General features: G+C 40.9%; 1 protein-coding gene across 1 annotated transcript in view; it reads right to left on the reverse strand.

Moving 5' to 3' along the window:
• Window positions 1–19,305, reverse strand: part of ERC2 (ELKS/RAB6-interacting/CAST family member 2) — a 1,005,625-nt gene that overhangs the window by 967,929 nt on the left and 18,391 nt on the right. Inside the window, exon 2 of the mRNA XM_033210156.1 lies at window positions 3,772–4,568. Coding sequence (XP_033066047.1) covers window positions 3,772–4,428 — 657 coding nt within the window. The 5' untranslated portion in view covers window positions 4,429–4,568. The remainder of the gene's footprint in view (window positions 1–3,771; window positions 4,569–19,305) is intronic.

The raw sequence follows: 19,305 nt of genomic DNA on the forward strand, positions 1-19,305 counted from the left end.
TTTGGGAGGCTGAGGTGGGAGGATCACTTGAGCCCAGGAGTTCAAGACCAGCCTGAGCAATATAGGAAGACTCCATCTCTACAGAAAAGTACAAAAATTAGCCAGACATGGTGACATACACCTGTAGTCCCAGCTACTAGGGAGGCTGAGGTGGGAGGAGTGATTGAGCCCAGGAGGTCAAGGCTGCAGTGAGCCACGATCGCACCACTGCACTCCAGCCTAGGTGATAGAGTGAAACCCTGTCTCAAAATAAAAACAATAATGATAATAATAATCACATTCTTAATCATCTTATCAAAACGAGTCATTTTTTCATCTAGCATGTATGAAGTAGGATCTTCCTATAACACTAATCACAGCTCAGTGATCTTTTAAGGAGGTAGTGATCATAAAGTTAAGGTCTTAGACTTTGGCATGAAATAGACCAATGCCTTAAACCCTAGCTATGCTGCTTACCAACTGTGTGAACTCGGACAAGTTGCTTATTCTCTCTACATTTATGCTTCATCTGTAAAATAAGAAAAGTTCTAGCACCTACTTCAGATGACCGATGGAATCACTAAATAAGATAATGTACACAAAGCACTAAGCATTACGCCTAGCACACAGGAGGCCCTCAACAAATGTCTACTGGTAGCACTAGCAGTATAATAGAAAAAACAGCAATAGCAGAAGATTGCTCCCCAAACTTTATTTCACCTAGCTCCACTTTTGGACAAACATAAAAACCCCACTGGTAGTTATCCACCATATAGGTGTCTCTCCTCCCTTTCCTGGACAGAAGAGAGGACTCCACCTCCTACTCCCTGCAATTATGTCACTTTCAGTTCAAGGAATTAAAGGACCAATGTGCCATCTCCAGTCACTCTCTTCCCCTGCTGTAGCAACCTTTGAAACCATGCATCAAGATGTAGAAATCCTGGATCCTGAGTCACTGCAGGGAAAAGACCTGTCCCACAGAGTCACCTGACCTGCTTCATACTTTAGGCAAATAAGAAATAAATCTCTAACATGTAAATTCACTGAGATTTGAAGTTTGTTAGTTACTGCAGCAAAACTTACCCTATCCTGACCAACAGGTACTCCTATACTTCTAAAAGGGATCCTAATATACTTCCAAAAAGAGACCGTTTTTTTTTTAATAACTTGTTTTCTGTCAATCTTTATATTTTTTACTTTGTAAGACATCATATTGCAAGTAAACTGACTTTTCAAAATCTCCATACTTCTTCCTCATTTTACATTTTTTAATCTAAAAGAGAAAATTGCATTTTACTTGTATTAAATATACAGATTAATACTGGAGCTTTCACTAAGTCTTATGTCACACAGTCACATTTCACCTACAATACCAAGGTATCCTGTGATCACAGTACAGACCAGAACAAGGAAGGGGTAATGGAAGTGCCCTTAAGCATTCACACACTCGTGGCTTATGGCAACATGAGACAGTTAAGTGGAATTATGGATATCACCTATTCTAAAATGAACTAACCCTTATGAAATGGGCAAGTGGTGCGAAATGTTTTTAATAAAAGTGAAAAAGGTTTTATATGTCACTAAAATGTATCTCAGTGTATTATTTTGCTCTATCTCATCTACATTTAACTCTTTGTGGATGTCATAGAAGACACATAATATATTGGCAGCATAACGCATCCTGTAATTTATAAATAAATATACATGTATAATTGGGGTCTGTGCTCAAAGATAAATTTAATGAAAGAAGCACCAGATAAGTCACTTTGGAGCTAACAGTTTAGAGAAGAGCTTTCAAACTTTTTGTCCCTGTTTGCACCATTCCTAAACTGCTTTAACCATTTTCCAAAAAATTAAAATGAAGAGAAAACCAGTATAAAAGTGGGGGGAAATGTGCATTGTAGAACAGGTTCATAAAAACTTTATGAACTAGCAAAATCAGAAAGAAGCAGAAATGATACTGAAGAGCATCATTTTAGAGTGAAGAACAAAGCTTTCGGTTCCAACTATGAACCGAAAACTAGCTTTGGCTCTGTTAGATAATCAAAAGGATAAGGTGATTGTTTTCTACACATAGAAGAAGGACAAAAGGCAGATTTTCATATAGATCACAAATGCTTCTACAGGCGCTTAAACTCCAAAGAAGTTGCCAGGGAAACAGTTAGGAGGGTCAGCAGATGACTCCAAGAAAAGCAGAGCACTTCATTAGACCAACATCAAAGCCAGTAATTGCAAAATCACTTGTTCAGTCAACTTAGAGTTATCTCAATTTCCTTCAGAAAGTTAAATAATATCTGGGAATTTTTGAGCCATGTGGTATCACATTCCCTATGCCCCAGCTCTTAGCACTTCTATAAGCACCAACTGCAGATGAAACTGGGGCCAGGTGTGCAATCCCAGAACTTCGGAATTACTCCTTGAAGCCCGGAGTTCAAGACCAGCCTTGGCAAAATAGCAAGACCTTGTCTCTACAGAAAAAATAATAATTTCAATTGGCAGGCTGTGGTGCTATGTGCCTGTAGTCCCGGCTACTCAGAAAGCTGAGGTGTGGAGGATCATCTGAGCCAGGAGGTCAAGGCTGCAGTGAGCTATGATCAATATCACTACACTCCAGCCTGAGCAACAGAGCAAGACCCTGTCTCTAAAACAAAAAAAGAGAGAGATAGAGAGAGAGATATGAAGCTGGAGTTTAAACCCAGGTATGTCTGATTCCAAAGCTCTTATAAAAATAGCAGCATTTTAGGAAATAGAGGAGGCATTAAAAAAGAAAAGAAAATAGCAGCATAAAAAACAGGCCTGACAGAATAGGTAGGATTTGGAAATGAAGACTGGCTGGGATTGAAAGAGAGGTGGCAGGAAAAGCAGGTGCTGAGAAGGCCACCAGTGGAAGGGAGCAGCAAGAGCAAGGGCATGGCAGTGCAAAACCTTGGGTGTGTGCAGGAATTACCAGGCAGTGATGCAGAAAGCACAGATGTGGAGGGAGGTGGCACAAGAAAAGGCTGGAAATGTTGGCCCAGGCCTTCTGGTAGAAGTGCTATGGGCTCAGTCAAGAAGGTACACTTTATTCTGGAGGCAATGAGTAATCACTGAGGGCTTTAAAGCAGGAAAATAGCATAACTGCAGACAGACACCATGAACCTGTTCTTCCTGTGGCATGAAGGATGGATCAAAGAAGAGTATGAAGGTGACTTGCACGTAGTTGATAATTAATTAATGCTGAATGGATGAAGGCAAAAACACCAAGTTAAAATTTATTGTGTATCTCTAACAAAGCAAACCCATTTGATCCAATTCCATTTCATATTGTTCAATTTGCTACTTAGAGAACAAACTTCACTCATTCTAGAAGGAAATAATGGTGCTGGTGCTTAAAAATAAAAATCAATTCACCAGTCAAATGTGGCCCTCTAAATGTTGCCGTTAAAGTGTTTGTTCTTACAGAAATTAACATTTTCTTCTTCTATTCAGAAGGAGGTACATCTGAACAGCTGTTGCAACTGCTGAAAAAGAAAACAAAATTAGCCAAGTACAAAAGTTAGGCAATGAGGAGTGATTCTCCCCACCCCACCCCTCTCCCCATCTGCAACCATGTGAAAAAGTTATTGGAAAATAAGGAAATCACAAGCTGTAATGGTATATTTCCTATGCTCTCTCATAGTGTCCAAGTCAAACACATACTAAGCCATGATGATGCCAAACTTTCTTCTGCACAGGTCGTGGTACCATCTGCAAAGCATCAACTACTCAGTGAGAAGCCAAGGCTGGAAAATACTGAGATGAGTCATGACCTACCTGATTTTCTTCATGGGAAACCCTCATCTGCTCCTTGAGGACAGACATCCGCGCTGCTTCTTCTTTCCTCAAGACTCTCTCCTTCTTAAGCTCAGGACTCCAGAAAGTCTTAATACTGTTCATGGAAGATCCCAACTTGCTGTCCTTGATGTCGAGCTCTTTCCGGAGGAGGTCATTCTCTCTCTGCAGTTCTTTCAGCTGGGCCTGAAGATCTAACATTGTGCTGTCTCTTACCTGCCTCAACATGGAGGGGACCTGGTGGTGGTGATGATGGGATGAGCCAGTCAGCCCACCATGTTGATCTGTGTATGAAAGGACATCTGTGTGGGAAAGTCCAGCAGAAGCAATATTGGGACTACTCCCCATGGCTGTGACACGGCCTCCATATACAGCTCGATTCGTAGCCCTTCCCAGAGTCATAGTGCCCTTTGGGTAAGTTGTTGAAGCCACCCCTTCATGATCACTCAGATACATGGGTCCAGACGTAGCATAGGCTGCATTGAGGGACTGGATATTCTCCATAGACAGAGTCTTGCCTGTTCCTCCACCTCCCCCACTACTTGTTCTTCGGTGGCCCAAACGAGGAGACCTTGGCAAACGAGGGGATCTGGAAGGGCTACCTTCCAGATTGGTGATTGTTCTTGCACTTCCATACATTTTTCTTGTATTATGAGGTGTTACTGAAGAGAAGAAATGCTATACTAAGTTGGGGTTTGAGCTAATATTTCCACGATTGTCCAGAATTTTCACCGCATTCTTTTCACAGTCCGTACCAGAAAATAACTCCACTCAAAGATCTAGAGTGAAAAAAAGAATAATTAAAAACAAATTTCTTTAGAACTCTAACTGTATATTTTTAAATATATAAATAAAGATAATAATAAATGAATCTATGTAGATAGGTGATTAATAATAGACAGATAGAAAGAGCCACACCCATAATGTTCATTTAGAAAGAAAAGCAACTCTAAAACTTTACTACTACAGGTGAAAGTTTTATAAATTCCCCCCCACCCTGCCCCTAAGCAAGATAAAAATTCTCAAAGTGAAAAATAAGGTCTATTCCTTAGGAAAATGAAGCTCTCAATATTGGTTTGTGCTAAGGTTAGAGTTGGAACCTCCAGAAAATTCCCACAGAATTCCCCATCATGGAGACCTTAGCTATAAAAAGACCCCTCCTTTGGGGCATAACCCCCATACATATGTGGCTTGAAAGTGACTCTGAGAAGCTGCTGTTTCCTGGGTTGTCAAATATTCGGCATTCATGTTGTTACTTTTGCCTCCTGTACTCATTACAAACATCACTAATCTATCACAGTCCTCTTTTCCACAGGTTCAGAATTCTTCTCAACACAACACTCTAGATGGCTTACCACCAATCAACTGGCATTGACACATGAATTCAAACCTACTAGCTATCCTGGAGTTAGAAGAAAAAGAGCTAACTCAACCAATGGGATGCCTAAACACATAGCCAGATCCTCAATGATATTACCAGAGAAAACAACAATCCTATCTCGTTTCCCTTTCACACATATCTTTCAGGCTGTCCTCGTGAGAATTATTTCCCATTTTGGTTGACCTTAATATTCATATTAACCACTTCATATCTGTACAGAAATGGCAAAGGAGAAGAAGTTCCCATCATGGTTACTGAAGTATATTAGTGAAGATTTTATGTAGCTGGGGCTACAGCATTGTGAGTATCCCTTCAATTTTAGCACCCATATAGCCTTAATGGGGTGCATTATGGCCTCCTGTTCTTCCTCTTAGGAAGTCTTTACTGTGTTTTATTTTTCTTCAGCTTTACAACAATAAGAGATCTTATAATACCATCTACTATTGTAAGAAATAAGTAAGATGATGTTTATAAAACACCTAGTTTTGTGCCTAGTATCAAATAGTCAATAAATAGATTTTGAAGGTAAGTGTCTCAATGAGATAAGTACATTAATAGCAATATACAGGAGTATCTTTTATTTTCACCTGCCTATCATTCATCCCTTTCCCCTCTCCCAAATACACACTTTCTGATAATACTGTCACTATTTTCCTTAGAGAAATTGTTCCAAACCCCCTATTCACAGTTCATTGGGTTTAGGTAAGGTTGACTCCCTTCACTCCACCATCCTGGATGGTGCAAGGGGTAAGAACATGACCCACACCTGGTCAACCATCATATTGTATCCTCCAGACATGGTAGCTAGTTCAGTGATGGGCATGTGACCCACATTGGTCCAACAAGACTCCATACTATGATTCTAGTGGGAACAGCTGGGAAAGATAAGCTCTTCTTCAGCTGGAATTCCTTACTTTCAAGATAGAGCTGTGAGTACTACAATGTGGAAAGGGCCTCCCTGAGGGTGAAGAGAATACAAAGGGAACCAGAGCTAAACTTCAAAGAGTGTGAAACCAAACCAGGTGACATCATTTCATACTCCAGATCCAGGAGTCATAGAAGTTATCATCATCTATCATCTATACATCGGTTCCCCGGCCATTTTAGTTACATATGCCAGGTGACTGATTGCATTAAAGCTCCCAATTTTTACTCCTTTTTTTATGTATGTCTTGGCAGTGTTTTCCCAATGTGATGCTAGGTTCAGTCATGTGACTTTATTTGTCCAGGAAGGTGATAACAAATGTGAAGTAAGCAGACGCCTTAAGCAACACATATGTTTACTCTCTTGCTCATTTTCCTCTACCATAGCAATTAGAATATTCCCAATCTAGCCTGATGGAAGATGAGAAATATAAAATAGAACCAAGTTGTCCTAGCCAACAGCCAAGCAGCCCCAAGATGTGTGAGCAAGCCCAGCCAAAGACAGCAGAACTACCTAGCCAATCAGACACTGCGCACAGGGGCATAAACGAGCCCAGCTGAGATCAGCTAAACATCACACTTATGCACTTGATAAATGCTTCTTAGTTATGTCACTGATGTTTTGTGGTTGATTGTTTTGCCACATTACAGGATCAATGGATAACTGATACATTTGTCTATAAATTTCCTTTTTGCTACATTGAATTCTAGATGAGATTTCTGTCACTTACACTGACACATACAATATGAAAAAAATGTTTTCTATAAAGGTTTCCCCTTTCCCTAAAGAGGCTTTTAAAAATTATACACCTGTTTCTAACTAAAGAACTTCATTTCAAATGTTTATGTTGCTCAGGGCTTAATTTTGTTTTTCTTGGAAATACACAAAAACCATTTTATATCTAAGATTTTTACATGAATAATCTGTAGTGTAAAAAAGAGGGGATCAATAGTTCTAACATAAGAATTCAGTGACATAAATGATGAGAGAGACAGTGGAATAAGGGAACAGGCAGTTATATGAATATTTAATAAGACGGAAAGATGTTCATGACATACTGGTGGCAGGCGGAGCAGACAACAAAACAATTTTGTGATTTACTCACACTGTTGTAAAACACACAAATACACATACAATCACCAGCAGAGAAGGCTGGAATGACACACATCAAAATGTTATCAGCGGTGGAATTCCAAGAGGTTTTCATTTTCTTTTCATTTGCATACTCTAAATTTTCTACAGTTGAAACTGACCCAATTGTCCCAAAGAGCTGATGTTAAAGGTTTCTTTGAAAAAACAGAGAAATCGACCTCCCAGTTTTAAAACTTGAGAAAGTTGCATTTGTCTTATCTGAGTTCCTTTCTAAGGAAACCAACCATCAGGGCTCCCAGATAATGTCAAGGAGCTCAAACTCACCAGATCACTACATTTGGACAATGAGATGTCAGACCCCTCATCTGTCATAATTGCCTTGCCCTATCTGCTTCCTGTTGACCAACTCCTCTTCCTTATCCCTCCCTATTTCCTGTTTTTCCACTCATGATTACATTTCTTCTCTGCTATATAAACACTTATGTTAGTCAGTTAAGGAGATGGATTGGAAACTGATCGCCCATCTCCTCAGCTGCAGCACCTGATTAAAGCCTTCTTCTCTGGCAATACTTGTCTCAGTGACTGGCCTTCTGTGCAGCAAGCAGCAGGACCTGGACTGAACCTCTGGTGTTTTGGTAACATAATAATGATATATACTTTTGTCATTTAAAAAAATGATTTTCTTTCTATGGTTCCAACAGTTAAATGAATGTATCTTTTCTGTGCTTAGAATCTAGGTGTCCAGGTTCTAACTGGGCCACCACTTACAGAGATGTCTTCCTAGAAAAAGTGATGAAATCTAACTTGTCTTCCTCTGTCTACTCCCTTTATGTCTAGAGATACACATTTCTGAGATCTGTGACTAGGCTTGAGGTCCCTGAACACCATAAAATTTACACCCACACAGATTTAATCTTCAGTGAATTTACCTGCCTACCTGGCCAAGAGTTTGGAGAATTGCAATAACCAACAAACAAAAAGTTAGTTTACTCCCTTTGGAAACACACACACGTAACATATAACATGAAAAGATGTATTGCCATGTTTGAAATAATGTTTCCTTATTTAAAAAGCAATATATGTTGCCACAGGCCCATAGATTTCTTGGGTTCTCCTTTTCTAGGTTTAATATCAGATGTATGCTAGTATCATAGATAGATTGAGAAGCTTTCCATTTTTCATATGTTCTGGAACAGTTAGCATAATGCCAGTCTTCTCTATTCTTGAAATGTTTTGTAGAACATCTATTCACATAAAACTGAATGGGCTTGGCAGGGCATGTTGACTCCTGCTGTAATGTTAGCTACTGAGGAGGCTGAGGCAGGAGGATTGCTTGAGGACAGAAGTTCAAGACCAGTCTGGGCAATATAGCAAGACCCTGTCTCTAAAAAAAATTTTTTTTTAATTAGCCCAGTGTGGTGGCATGCGCCTGTAGTCCCAGCTACTTGGGGAGAGTGAAGCAGGAGGATCACTTGAGCCCGGGAGTTTGAGGCTACAGTGAGCTGTGACTGCACCACTGCACTCCTGCCTGGGCGACAGAGGGAGAGACCCAGTCTCTTTAAAAAAGCAAAAAAACACAGAATGGGATTAGTTGGTGATTATCTTTTAATTTTTTCACTATGTTTACTGGTCTATTTGGGTTTGCTACCTATTTTGTGTCAATTATCATTAAAACATCTCTTCACAGTCTATTCCATGTATATTTTTCAGTCTTATTGGCATTGCTTTGTATAACTTTTCTTTAAAAAATTTTAAATCATCTTCGGTTATGTCCCCATCTCATTTCCAATGTTGTTTGTGTTTTTTCTATTTCTGTTGATGACAATACGACAAATGTTTCTCTATTTTCTTAGAGTTTCAGTGATATAGCTTTTGGTTTTATTGATGTATTTTACTGCATCTTGTTTTCCATTTCATTGATATCTCTTTATCTTTAATAAAATTTCTACTTCCTTTGTTATTTTTGCCCTTTTGCATTGCATGTTCATTTCTCTGTAATCACATTTCCTAATGAATGCATATAAGATTATACACATGGCTGCATATTCCAGAATTGTATGTATAAACTCTTACTGTCATTTGTAAATACCTTGCTGTTTTTATTTGGAAATTTTTCTATCCCAGGAATTATTGAGAATAATATATTTAAATGTCAAAGTGGACAGAAATGTTGTGGTAAAACTTTCTGGTTCACATTGTATAGCATTGGGATCATAAAATGTAACACATATATTTTCCAATCTTTGAAATTTGTCAAGACTTTCTAATTGGCTTATTAGTTTTCTTAATTATTAAAACAACTAATAGATTATTATAGAAAATTTAGAAAATACAAATATGCATAAAGCAGAAAATGAAAACACTCTCAATCCTGTCACTCATAGATAACTTTACCTCTGTTAACAAGTTAGCATAATACTAGTCTTCCCTATTCCTGAAATGTTTCGTAGAACACACACATAAAACTGAATGCGGCTGGGTACGGTGGCTCACGCCTGTAATCCCAGCACTTGGGGAGGCCGAGACGGGTGGATCACACAATTAGGAGATGGAGACCATCCTGGCTAACACGGTGAAACCCTGCCTCTGCTAAAAGTACCAAAAATTAGCCAGGCGTGGTGGCGAGCAACTGTAGTCCCAGCTAATCGGGAGGCTGAGGCAGGAGAATGGAGTGAACTCAGGAGGTGGAGCTTGCAGTGAGCCGAGATCGCGCCACTGCACTCCAGCCTGGGCAACAGTGCAAGATTCCATCTCAAAAAAAAAAAAAACTGAATGGGCTCGGCAGGACATGTTTACTCCTGCTGTAATCCCAGCTACTCAGGAGGCTGAGGCAGGAGGATTGCTTGAGGACAGCAGTTCAAAACTAGCCAGTATGTATTATGTTACTTCCAGTTCTTTTTAAGTGTGTGTGTGCGTGTGTGTGTGTGTGTGTGTGTGTGTGTAGTTTTAGACAAAGTCAGACAATATAAAGACTATATAAATCAAACTATATAAATACTATATAAAGTCTTGTATTTTCCTTTTCCTCCATGTTTTATCTTAACATCATCTCCATTTCCCACTTAACATAGATGCCACAAAATATTTTTATAAAACGTGATTTTAACAGACACTATGAGTCTCCAAAGATGGTCATCAAAATTCGTCTCCTTCCTATACAGAATTGTCTCTAGTTCCATTAGTTCCATCAAGAAATTGATTCTATTTTTCTTGTCCTTGAATCTGGACTGGCCTTGTGACCTGCTTAGACCAACAAATGTAGTAGAAGTGACACTGTTCCAGCTCTGAGTTAAACCCTAAAGAGGCTTGACAGTTTTTGGTTTTGTTCTCTTAAAACTCAGCTGCCATGATGCAAGGAAGTCCAAGCTATCTTGCTAAAATTAGGAGCCACACAGAACGGCCCTGGAAGATAAAATACCACATAGAGAGAGAGGCCACATGAAGGAGAACCAAAGCACCCAGCCAAGAGTCACCACCAAAACACCAATCCAGTGAGACAAGCTATCTTGGAGCTTCCAGCCCAGCCCAGCCACTGTCTTTAATCAGCTGCATGAATAACAGCCATCACTATATGTAACAAGACCACCAATCAACCCACTGAATGGTGGGAAGTAATAAATTATTATTTAAAGCCCCCTCCAAGTTTTACAGATTTTTGTTACACAGCAAAATAACTGAAACAGTCACTTAATGCGTCATTGAGTAGCTCTCTAATCATTTATTTAACTAATCACCTACTATAGAACACTTAGGTAATTATTTTTAAATGGAAATATCATAATTAATATTTTGATTGATAAAGCTTTATAATATTCTGATAAAGCTTTTCAATGTTCTGTTTGAGCAATATTCAGATTGATAAGCTCTTACTTCCTTAGGATAAATTCTTTTTTTTTTAGACAGAGTCTTGCTGTGTCTCCCAGACTGGAGTGCAGTGGCACAATCTCAGCTCACTGCAAGCTCCACCTCCCAGGTTCAAGCGGCTAATTTTGGTATATTTAGTAGAGACAGAATTTCACCATGTTGGCCAGGCTGGTCTCAAACTCCTAACCTCAAGTGATCCATACGCCTCGGCCTCCCAAAGTGCTGGGATTACAGGTGTGAGCCACCATTCCCGGCCTTCCCTAGGATAAATTTTAAAAGAATTATAAAATAAAAAGGAAACAGCTGGACACAGTGGCGTGTGCCTATAGTCCCACTGCTTGCGAGGCTGAGGCAGAAGGAAACTTTGAGCCCAGGAGTTCAAGACTAGCCTAACAAAGTGAGAACCCATCTCTATAAAATTAATTAATTTTTTAAAAATCAAAATGCAACAATTTATACTCACATCCTTACTCTTGACTCTCCTTCACAGCTTCTACTCTACTGTCAGCATATCCCAGAAGCCACCATCTCCTCTTGAGGCCACAAAAAAATCCCTGAATTACCAAACTCAGGACTTCAGCACTACATATTCAGTAAATACACCTTAAGAAGTATTTTTTATTTATTTTTAAGATAGAGTATCACTCTTGTCACCCAGGCTGGAGTACAGTGGAGCTATCTCGCTTCATTGCAATCTCTGCCTCCCAGGCTCAAGTGATTCTCGTGCCTCAGCCTCCCAAGCAGCTGGAACCACAAGCACACACCATCTCACCTGGCTAATTTTTGTATTTTTTGTAGAAACGGGGTTTTGTCATGTTGCCCAGGCTTGATCTTGAACTCCTAAGCTCAAGTGATCCACCCACCTCAGCCTCCCAAAGTGCTGGGATTACAGGCGTGAACCACCGTGCCCAGCCAAGAAGTATTTATTAAGTACCAACATTGTGCTACTCCAGCTCTGCCTTAGTACTTCCTGAACAGTCTGGCAAATGTTCAGATAAACAAGGCTACTGAGGTTTTCATTTTAACCCAAGATGTCTCAGAGACTTTTAGGACACTCATACATATTGTGACTATCCCAAAATTAAGTATATAATATAGCTTTTCCAAAATTTATTTGACAACAGAATCCTCTTCCCTTCAGAATACCTGAAAACATTTCACTGAACACTTGAATTTACTCATGCAATAAATATTTTTTAAGCATCAGCTTAACTCCCACTATTAAATGCTGGGAATAAGGCAGTGATTGAGAGACACAGCTTCTGACTGTGGGAAGTTTGGTCCCTAGAATGGACTTTCTCCCTAAGGGCTTTCTTCACCTCAGATATAACAGGACTTGAGAGGAAGATGATTACAGGACTAGGCACTGCTTTAAGGGCAGGGACATGAAATCAACCCCAGTCAGAATTGACCTCTAACAGGAAAAGATAGAAGATCAAAATAATGACTGGTTGAAGTTTCAGCCCTACTAGGCCAGGAAACAAATATAATTCTGTATTTGTTTTTCACACTTCGACAAAGAAGCCATATTGTTAAAAGGAATACAAGTCAGCCATTGACAGGCTGCAGTAAGAGGCTGCGGAAACACATTGTTGCTTACACCACCAAGATCACAGTGGACAAGAGATTATGTTCAATTCCACCGAACTTATCAAATCAAACAGGAAATTCACAGACCATCAAAATGGTAAAAGGATAATGTCTTCACCACTATACATCTGCTTCTTAACAATAAATTTTAGTTAGCGGCATAGGCTCACCACTATTTGGGAATTAGTTTCTCCCACAAAATTTATAAAGAGCAGGGGTGGTTTCCCAGGACCATTTCACCCCTGGCTGCAGCACATAGAGTGATACCAATTTCACGGAAGAAGGAAAGAATCAGTTGACAACATAAAGCAAAGGCTGGTCCCCATGTCTGTCATGTCCCCCTAAGCCTCATAATTCCTACTTGTTCTACTGAGTCACTCACACACAGTCGCGCCCCCCGCCGCGCCATGCCCCACCCGGCTGTGTTTCATCTCCCAATATATTTTAAGGAACTTGTTTTGACACTGGTGCTTTTTCTTTCTTTTTTTTTTTTTTTTTTTTGGTTGTTGTCTCCTAATTTCTCATCTATCCTGATTTTTTACTAATTCTATAAAATGAATCTCTGAGAAAGAGCAAAAAGATCAACTTTATTCAGCAATCAATAATGCAATCATGTCTTCCATTGCCCATTACTGACTTAAAGAAAATTATTTTTAAGCTTTTCCACCCACCTATAAATGTGTTTTAGGAAAAAACGTAGCAGTTAAGATCTTACAGTTTCAAATACTTATTATAAAGCCAAGACAGGTTCAGTCATTGGACTTTTCTGTGAACTCTTTAAAAATACCTGCTATTCTTATATGTTTGTGATGTGCAACTGTAAGAAGGGTAAATTATTAATTAGATCAAACTGTGTACAGAAACAAACAAATGTTGCTGACATCAAAAAAAATCATAACACCCGAGAAATTAGTTGCTCAACACCCTTCACTTTAAAAGCACCTCATGAATAAAATTCAAAGTCCAAGGGTAAGTTTCGCTTATGGCTCAAACAAAACAAAAGATGGCTTTATGAACCTATAAAAATTCTTTCTCTAATTGCATATGGATTCATAAATAAGATAGACACTCATCCACTCACCCTCTTAAAAGGTTTAAGGACTCTTGAACTATAAGCTCAGAAGGGACACGGCAAGGGAGAACCTCGATTCCTATCTAACTCAAGTATCTCAGACTATCATGGTCTGGAACGGTCTATTTTAAGACAAAAGCACTTCCTGCTATCTGCTCTAAATTAGGTTAAGTTTATTTCCACAGATCTCAGCCTCAGCCCATCACCTGAGGCCTGCTGACAGACCGTGTGAGCTGAGATCATCAGTATCTCCCAAGATTTTGCCAACTTAAAATATCCTTTTTTTTCTAATCAGCATCCCTAACTTTTCCAAAATTCTGTGTCACAAACTACTAATTCTAAAAACCTTTCTAAAGGAAGACACAATGGAAAACAGATCTTAAACAAGCAGTGGCCGCCCAGGAGCCAGATGTTACCTGCAGATGTGCTGTGTATAGCTAGCACAGTGTTGTTTAGAATTTCTATTAATAGTTGCCAAAAAAGATAGACATTTCACATTAAAATCTAGATTCTGACATTTCCTTAAAAATCTGAAAATCTGACAATGTCAGGCTCACCTTTCTACATGGCAATAACTGGTTGGAGCAACCAGCAGCTGCCCCTTCAAGAGAGGACATGCACCCTCCAGTTTGCCACAGTCCCCTCCACTCCCTATTATCTTATATTCAGTCTGATTTCTTTTCTGCCTGCTTCCTCCAACAGGTATTTACATTTTTTACCACTCTACTCACATATAAAATCTTAAACAATTCATTCTTTCACCACCCACTTCCAGTCCTTTACCAAATCTTATTAATTCTACCTCCAAAATTGCTCTTGAATCTTCTCCGTTGTTTCCACTGCTCTTGAACCAACGTGACTCCTGCATAAGCTACTTCATACCTCCTAAAGCTTCTCCTCTTATCATCCTCTACTCTTACTTCCAAAATATCAGCTAAACTGTTTTAAGATACAATTACAATCACAAAATATCTCCCCTTACTCACTTAAAACCCTTTGAAAGCTTCCCATTGCTCTGTGGACAAGACCAAAACGCTTCCCACGGCCTGAGGCCCTGCAGGATCTGAGCACTGCCAACAGCCCCCGCCTCCTCTCTTGCCACTCTCTCCTTCACAGACTCTGACAGGGTCTTCTTCCTACTGCTCCAGTGCATCAAGTCCTTTCCTGTCTCAGAGGCTTTACTCCTGCTGTTCTCTTTGCAGGGCTAATTCCTATTATTTCCTATTCCATCACTTAGATGATAGTTTCAATAGCACACCCTCTACAAGGTCTATCCCATTCAAATCAGGTGTCTCAGTTACATTCTCTCAAAGCATAACGCTTTTTTTAAAAAAATCATGGTGTGAAAGACATGCTATCTTTTTTCTGTTTATAAAAGAACCTGACTGGCCAAGGGTCATCCCAATGGCCCTCTTGTTTAGGTTAAAGTAGAGTTGGACTAGGTAGCCTAAATCCTCTGGTGAAGGTATAAGGAAACCTTTCATAACCCAATTGAGGCTGCCCCTTCTCAGATCCCTGGTTTGGAAAATGTGAAATCTTGCAAGTGGCTTTATGCACAATGATCCAGGAAACTTCAGGGAGGGAAGCCACTGACACCCCAGTCCTAGGTGCCCAGGATTCAGAGTAAGTGAGATCTATGGGAAGAAATTAGCATAGTTCCACCAGACCTAGAGTTCCCAGAAATAAAATAATTACTTCAAGATAGAAGTCCAGGTTGGTGATTGGGACTCAGGACAAGTGACCCAGTAGCCATGGAGAAGCCCCTATGGACAAAGTGTGTGGGTAAGACTAGAAGCTTCTGGAGACCCCGCCATACCATATGGAGCCTTACGTGGGGCACAAAACTGTGCACATGGCTGTAACTCATGAGAAAGGCTATATGTCCTAGTTGGGCTTCCCCACAGGCAGATGCTGAGAGAAGGATGTGGGTGTAGGAGGTTCATTTAGAAGGTATTCCCAGAAAGTACTGAGAGGACAATTTGGAACTAAAACAAGGAAGTGAAGGAAGTCAATAGAGGGCGCATTTTCTTTTCTTTTCTTTCTTTCGAGACAGGGTCTCCCTCTGACGCCCAGACTGGAGGGCACTGGCACGATCTCGGCACACTGCAACCTCCGACTCCCAGGTTCATGTCATTCTCCTGCCTCGGCCTCCTGAGTAGCTGGGATTACAGGCGCCCGCCACCACACCCGGCTAATTTTTGTATTTTGAGGTAGAGACAGAGTTTCATCATGTTGGCCAGGCTGGTCTCGAACTCCTGACCTCAAGTGATCCTCCAGCCTCAGCCTCCCAAAGTGCTGGGATTACAGGCGTAAGCCACCACATCCGGCCGAGGGTGCATTTTCAAGAAAGTTTCTGCTGCAAGCAACTGGAAGGAGCTTCGAGAGACAGTGGAGAACCGGCTCATTAGGTGCGCCTCCGGAAGGGCAAGAAACTCCATTATGGGCTGAGGGATGCTCACCTGGCTCTCCCAAGTAAGGCCGAAGAGAAAGCCCTCATGTTCCCATACAGGCCATAAGTGCTGAGGAGATGCAGGTGGGGCACCAATAGCATCCGCTACACCCCACATGGCACACTGTGTCTGAGCTTGGCCACAGGGGATGGGTTGGCCTTCCCTTGCAGGACCACAGAGTGGGGACCACAGAGGGCACGCATAGCATCTTTCAGTCCGAGGGAGATCAGTCTCAACAGCGACACCTTGTGGCATCAAGATGTAATCATGTGATGGACTGGTCAGACAGATCCATCTCCAGATGTGGACGTGGGATTTATATCCATATCCTGCTCGCTTTGGGGCTGTGGAAGCCCGAAGCAGTGGGGAGGAGAGAAAAGAGAGGGAGACGGGGAGAAGTGGGGAAGGTTGGGAAGGAGCTCTGGTGGAGAGATTCGGAACTTCCAGCTAAACTGGCAGATGGGTTCCATCATTCTGGATTTAATTTGGACAAATGAAACTGGGAGCAAGGGTTTATTTTTAATATATTGTAATATATTAATCTTAGTATATCTATTACAATATTTATAAAATATAAAGATTATATGTAGTATTTACATTAAATATCTAATTTTAATATATTCTTTTCATTTATTTTTATAAACTTTTTATTAAAGCATAACATATATATGACGAAGGTAGATGTTAATTGCACAGGTTAATTGATTTTTTTTTTGACACAGAGTCTCACTCTGCCACCCAGGCTGGAGTGCAGTGGTGTGATCTCGGCTCACTGCATCCTCCGCCTCCTGAGTTCAAGCGGTTCTCCTGCGTCAGCCTCTCGAGTAGCTGCGATTACAGGTGCCTGCCACCATGCCCGGCGAATTTTTGTATTTTTAGTAGAGATGGGGCTTTGCCATTTTGTTCAGTCTGGTTTTGAACTCCTGACCTCAATTGATCCACCCACCTTGGCCTCCCAAAATGCTAGGATTACAGGCGTGAGCCACTGCGCCCAGCCTGCACAGGTTAATTTTTATATAGTGAGCACACCTGTGTTACCACTGTCTAGGCCAAGACTAGAACATTATCAGCATCCCCAAAGCCTCTCTCATGTCCAATAATCCGCATATGACCCAAAAGCACTTCCACACCTTATAATTTCATATTAATATGTGCAATTCCTTTTTGAGGTCTCTCTTCCCTCCTATTACAAACCCCTACACTGCCACCTAGGTTTTTACGTTGTTGCTAACACTCTTAGAGCCCAGAACAAGAGTACAAACGGATGCCCAGTACCATGTGTCTATACATTTAAAGTTATATACTGAGCTAACAAACTAGTAAATAAAATACATTGTACCCTCCTACCTTGATGAATACAGAGATGGGGAAGGTGAGATTTGAATTTTGAACGTAGAATACTAAGACTCCTCAGAATTCCACCAAAACATTTTGGCAGGAGGAAGGCCTGCTCCCCTACACCTCCGCCAACACCCTTTTTCCCCACTTCTGGCCCAGCCATACCCCATGGGCCTCATACGCATGAACTCTGCAGCATGCAAGCTAGGCTTGCTCCAGCTATACCAGGGGTCCACAGACTTCCTCTGTAAAAGGCCAAACAGTACACATTTTAGGTTTTGTGGGCCATTTGGTCTCTGTCATAACTACTCAACTCTGCCATTTCAGCCTGAAAGCAGCCATAGACAATTTGAAACCAAATAGGCATGCCTGTGTTCTAGTAAAATTTTATTTATAAAAACAAGTGGTAGTTGACCAGGCACAGTGGCTCACGCTTGTAATTCCAGCAATTTGGGAGGCCGAGGTAGGTGGATCACAAGGTCAGGAGATTGAGACCATCCTGGTTAACACGGTGAAACCCCGTCTCTACAAAAAAATATGAAAAATTAGCCAGGCGTGGTGGCAGGCACCTGTAGTCCCAGCTACTTGGGAGGCTGAGGCAGGAAAATGGCATGAACCCGGGAGGCAGAGCTTGCAGTGAGCCGAGATCGTGCCACTGCACTCCAGCCTAGGTGACAGAGCGGGACTCCATCTCAAAAAAAAAAAAAGTGGTAGTTGGATTTGGCCCATGGGTAGTAGTTTGCTGACACCTGATCTGTAACGTCACACATATGTGCCCCTCCATAACCCTAAGCCTAGGGATGTGCATGGTGGTAGCAGGGCTTGCCCCCAAGAAGATGGACTGGGCAAAAAATCCCAAGCAGATTCTGGAAGACAATTCAGGGTCATTTAGGCAGGGAGGTCACAGGCCTGTGGGTACCCAGAGTGGACTCTAGAATACCAGGCACAGGCTCCAGGTGGACACATGCATTGGCGCCTTGGCCTCTTCCCCCAGTGGAGAGTGCAGTCAGAGGAGAACCAGAGTAGGCCCTCTCACCCAAGAGTAAGGGAACACGGGAGCTATGCAAAATAACTTTGAAATAATTGAAAGGATGATGCTGGTACTTTAATATCATGACATTTTCATCATATCACTAAAATCACTTCCATGGCAGTTATAGGACAATTTTGTAATTGTAGCCAGAGAGGAAAGACAAAGTGTTTTAAAAAGGAAAAGGGGAGCATCAAAATCAGATTTGGTTGGAGTCATACTTCTGTCTTCTGGATGTGCAACCTTGAGCAAAGTATTTTACTTCTCTCACCCTCACTTTTCTCATCTGTAAAATGGGGATATCAGACTTTTTGTATGGATTTGGGAAAGATTAAATGAGATGATAAAAGAAAGTACTTAGCACAATACCTAGCACACAGCTAATGATCAACAAAAGTTAACCTTGACAAGCCCAAGGCTACCAGAATATAACACAGTGGCTTTAAACCTCAAAGCTGCCATAGAATTCTCTCAGTTCACTAAACTTAGCCCTGTCAGACACTTTGGAGTCAAACTCAATCTGCTGTTCAAAGGTGTTCAAGACATCAACCCCAGTTCTTTAAAACTAGAGAGAAAAATGGACATTGCCTTCCCCCATGATCGTCAGGCTACAATATTACGCATCTGTAGTTATTCAAAGTCCCAATAATAAACCATTTCATCTGTGAATACTATAATGATGTGAATCAGTAGGGGGAAAGTCCAGCTTAACACAGCAGAGATTTTCAAAATTGCTTTCCCAACATTCTCCAAAAAGCTCTATGAAACTCAAAC

The sequence above is a fragment of the Trachypithecus francoisi genome, unplaced genomic scaffold, assembly GCF_009764315.1.
Source record: "Trachypithecus francoisi isolate TF-2019V2 unplaced genomic scaffold, Tfra_2.0 Lachesis_group0, whole genome shotgun sequence".
In the NCBI taxonomy this organism is placed as follows: Eukaryota; Metazoa; Chordata; class Mammalia; order Primates; family Cercopithecidae; genus Trachypithecus; species Trachypithecus francoisi.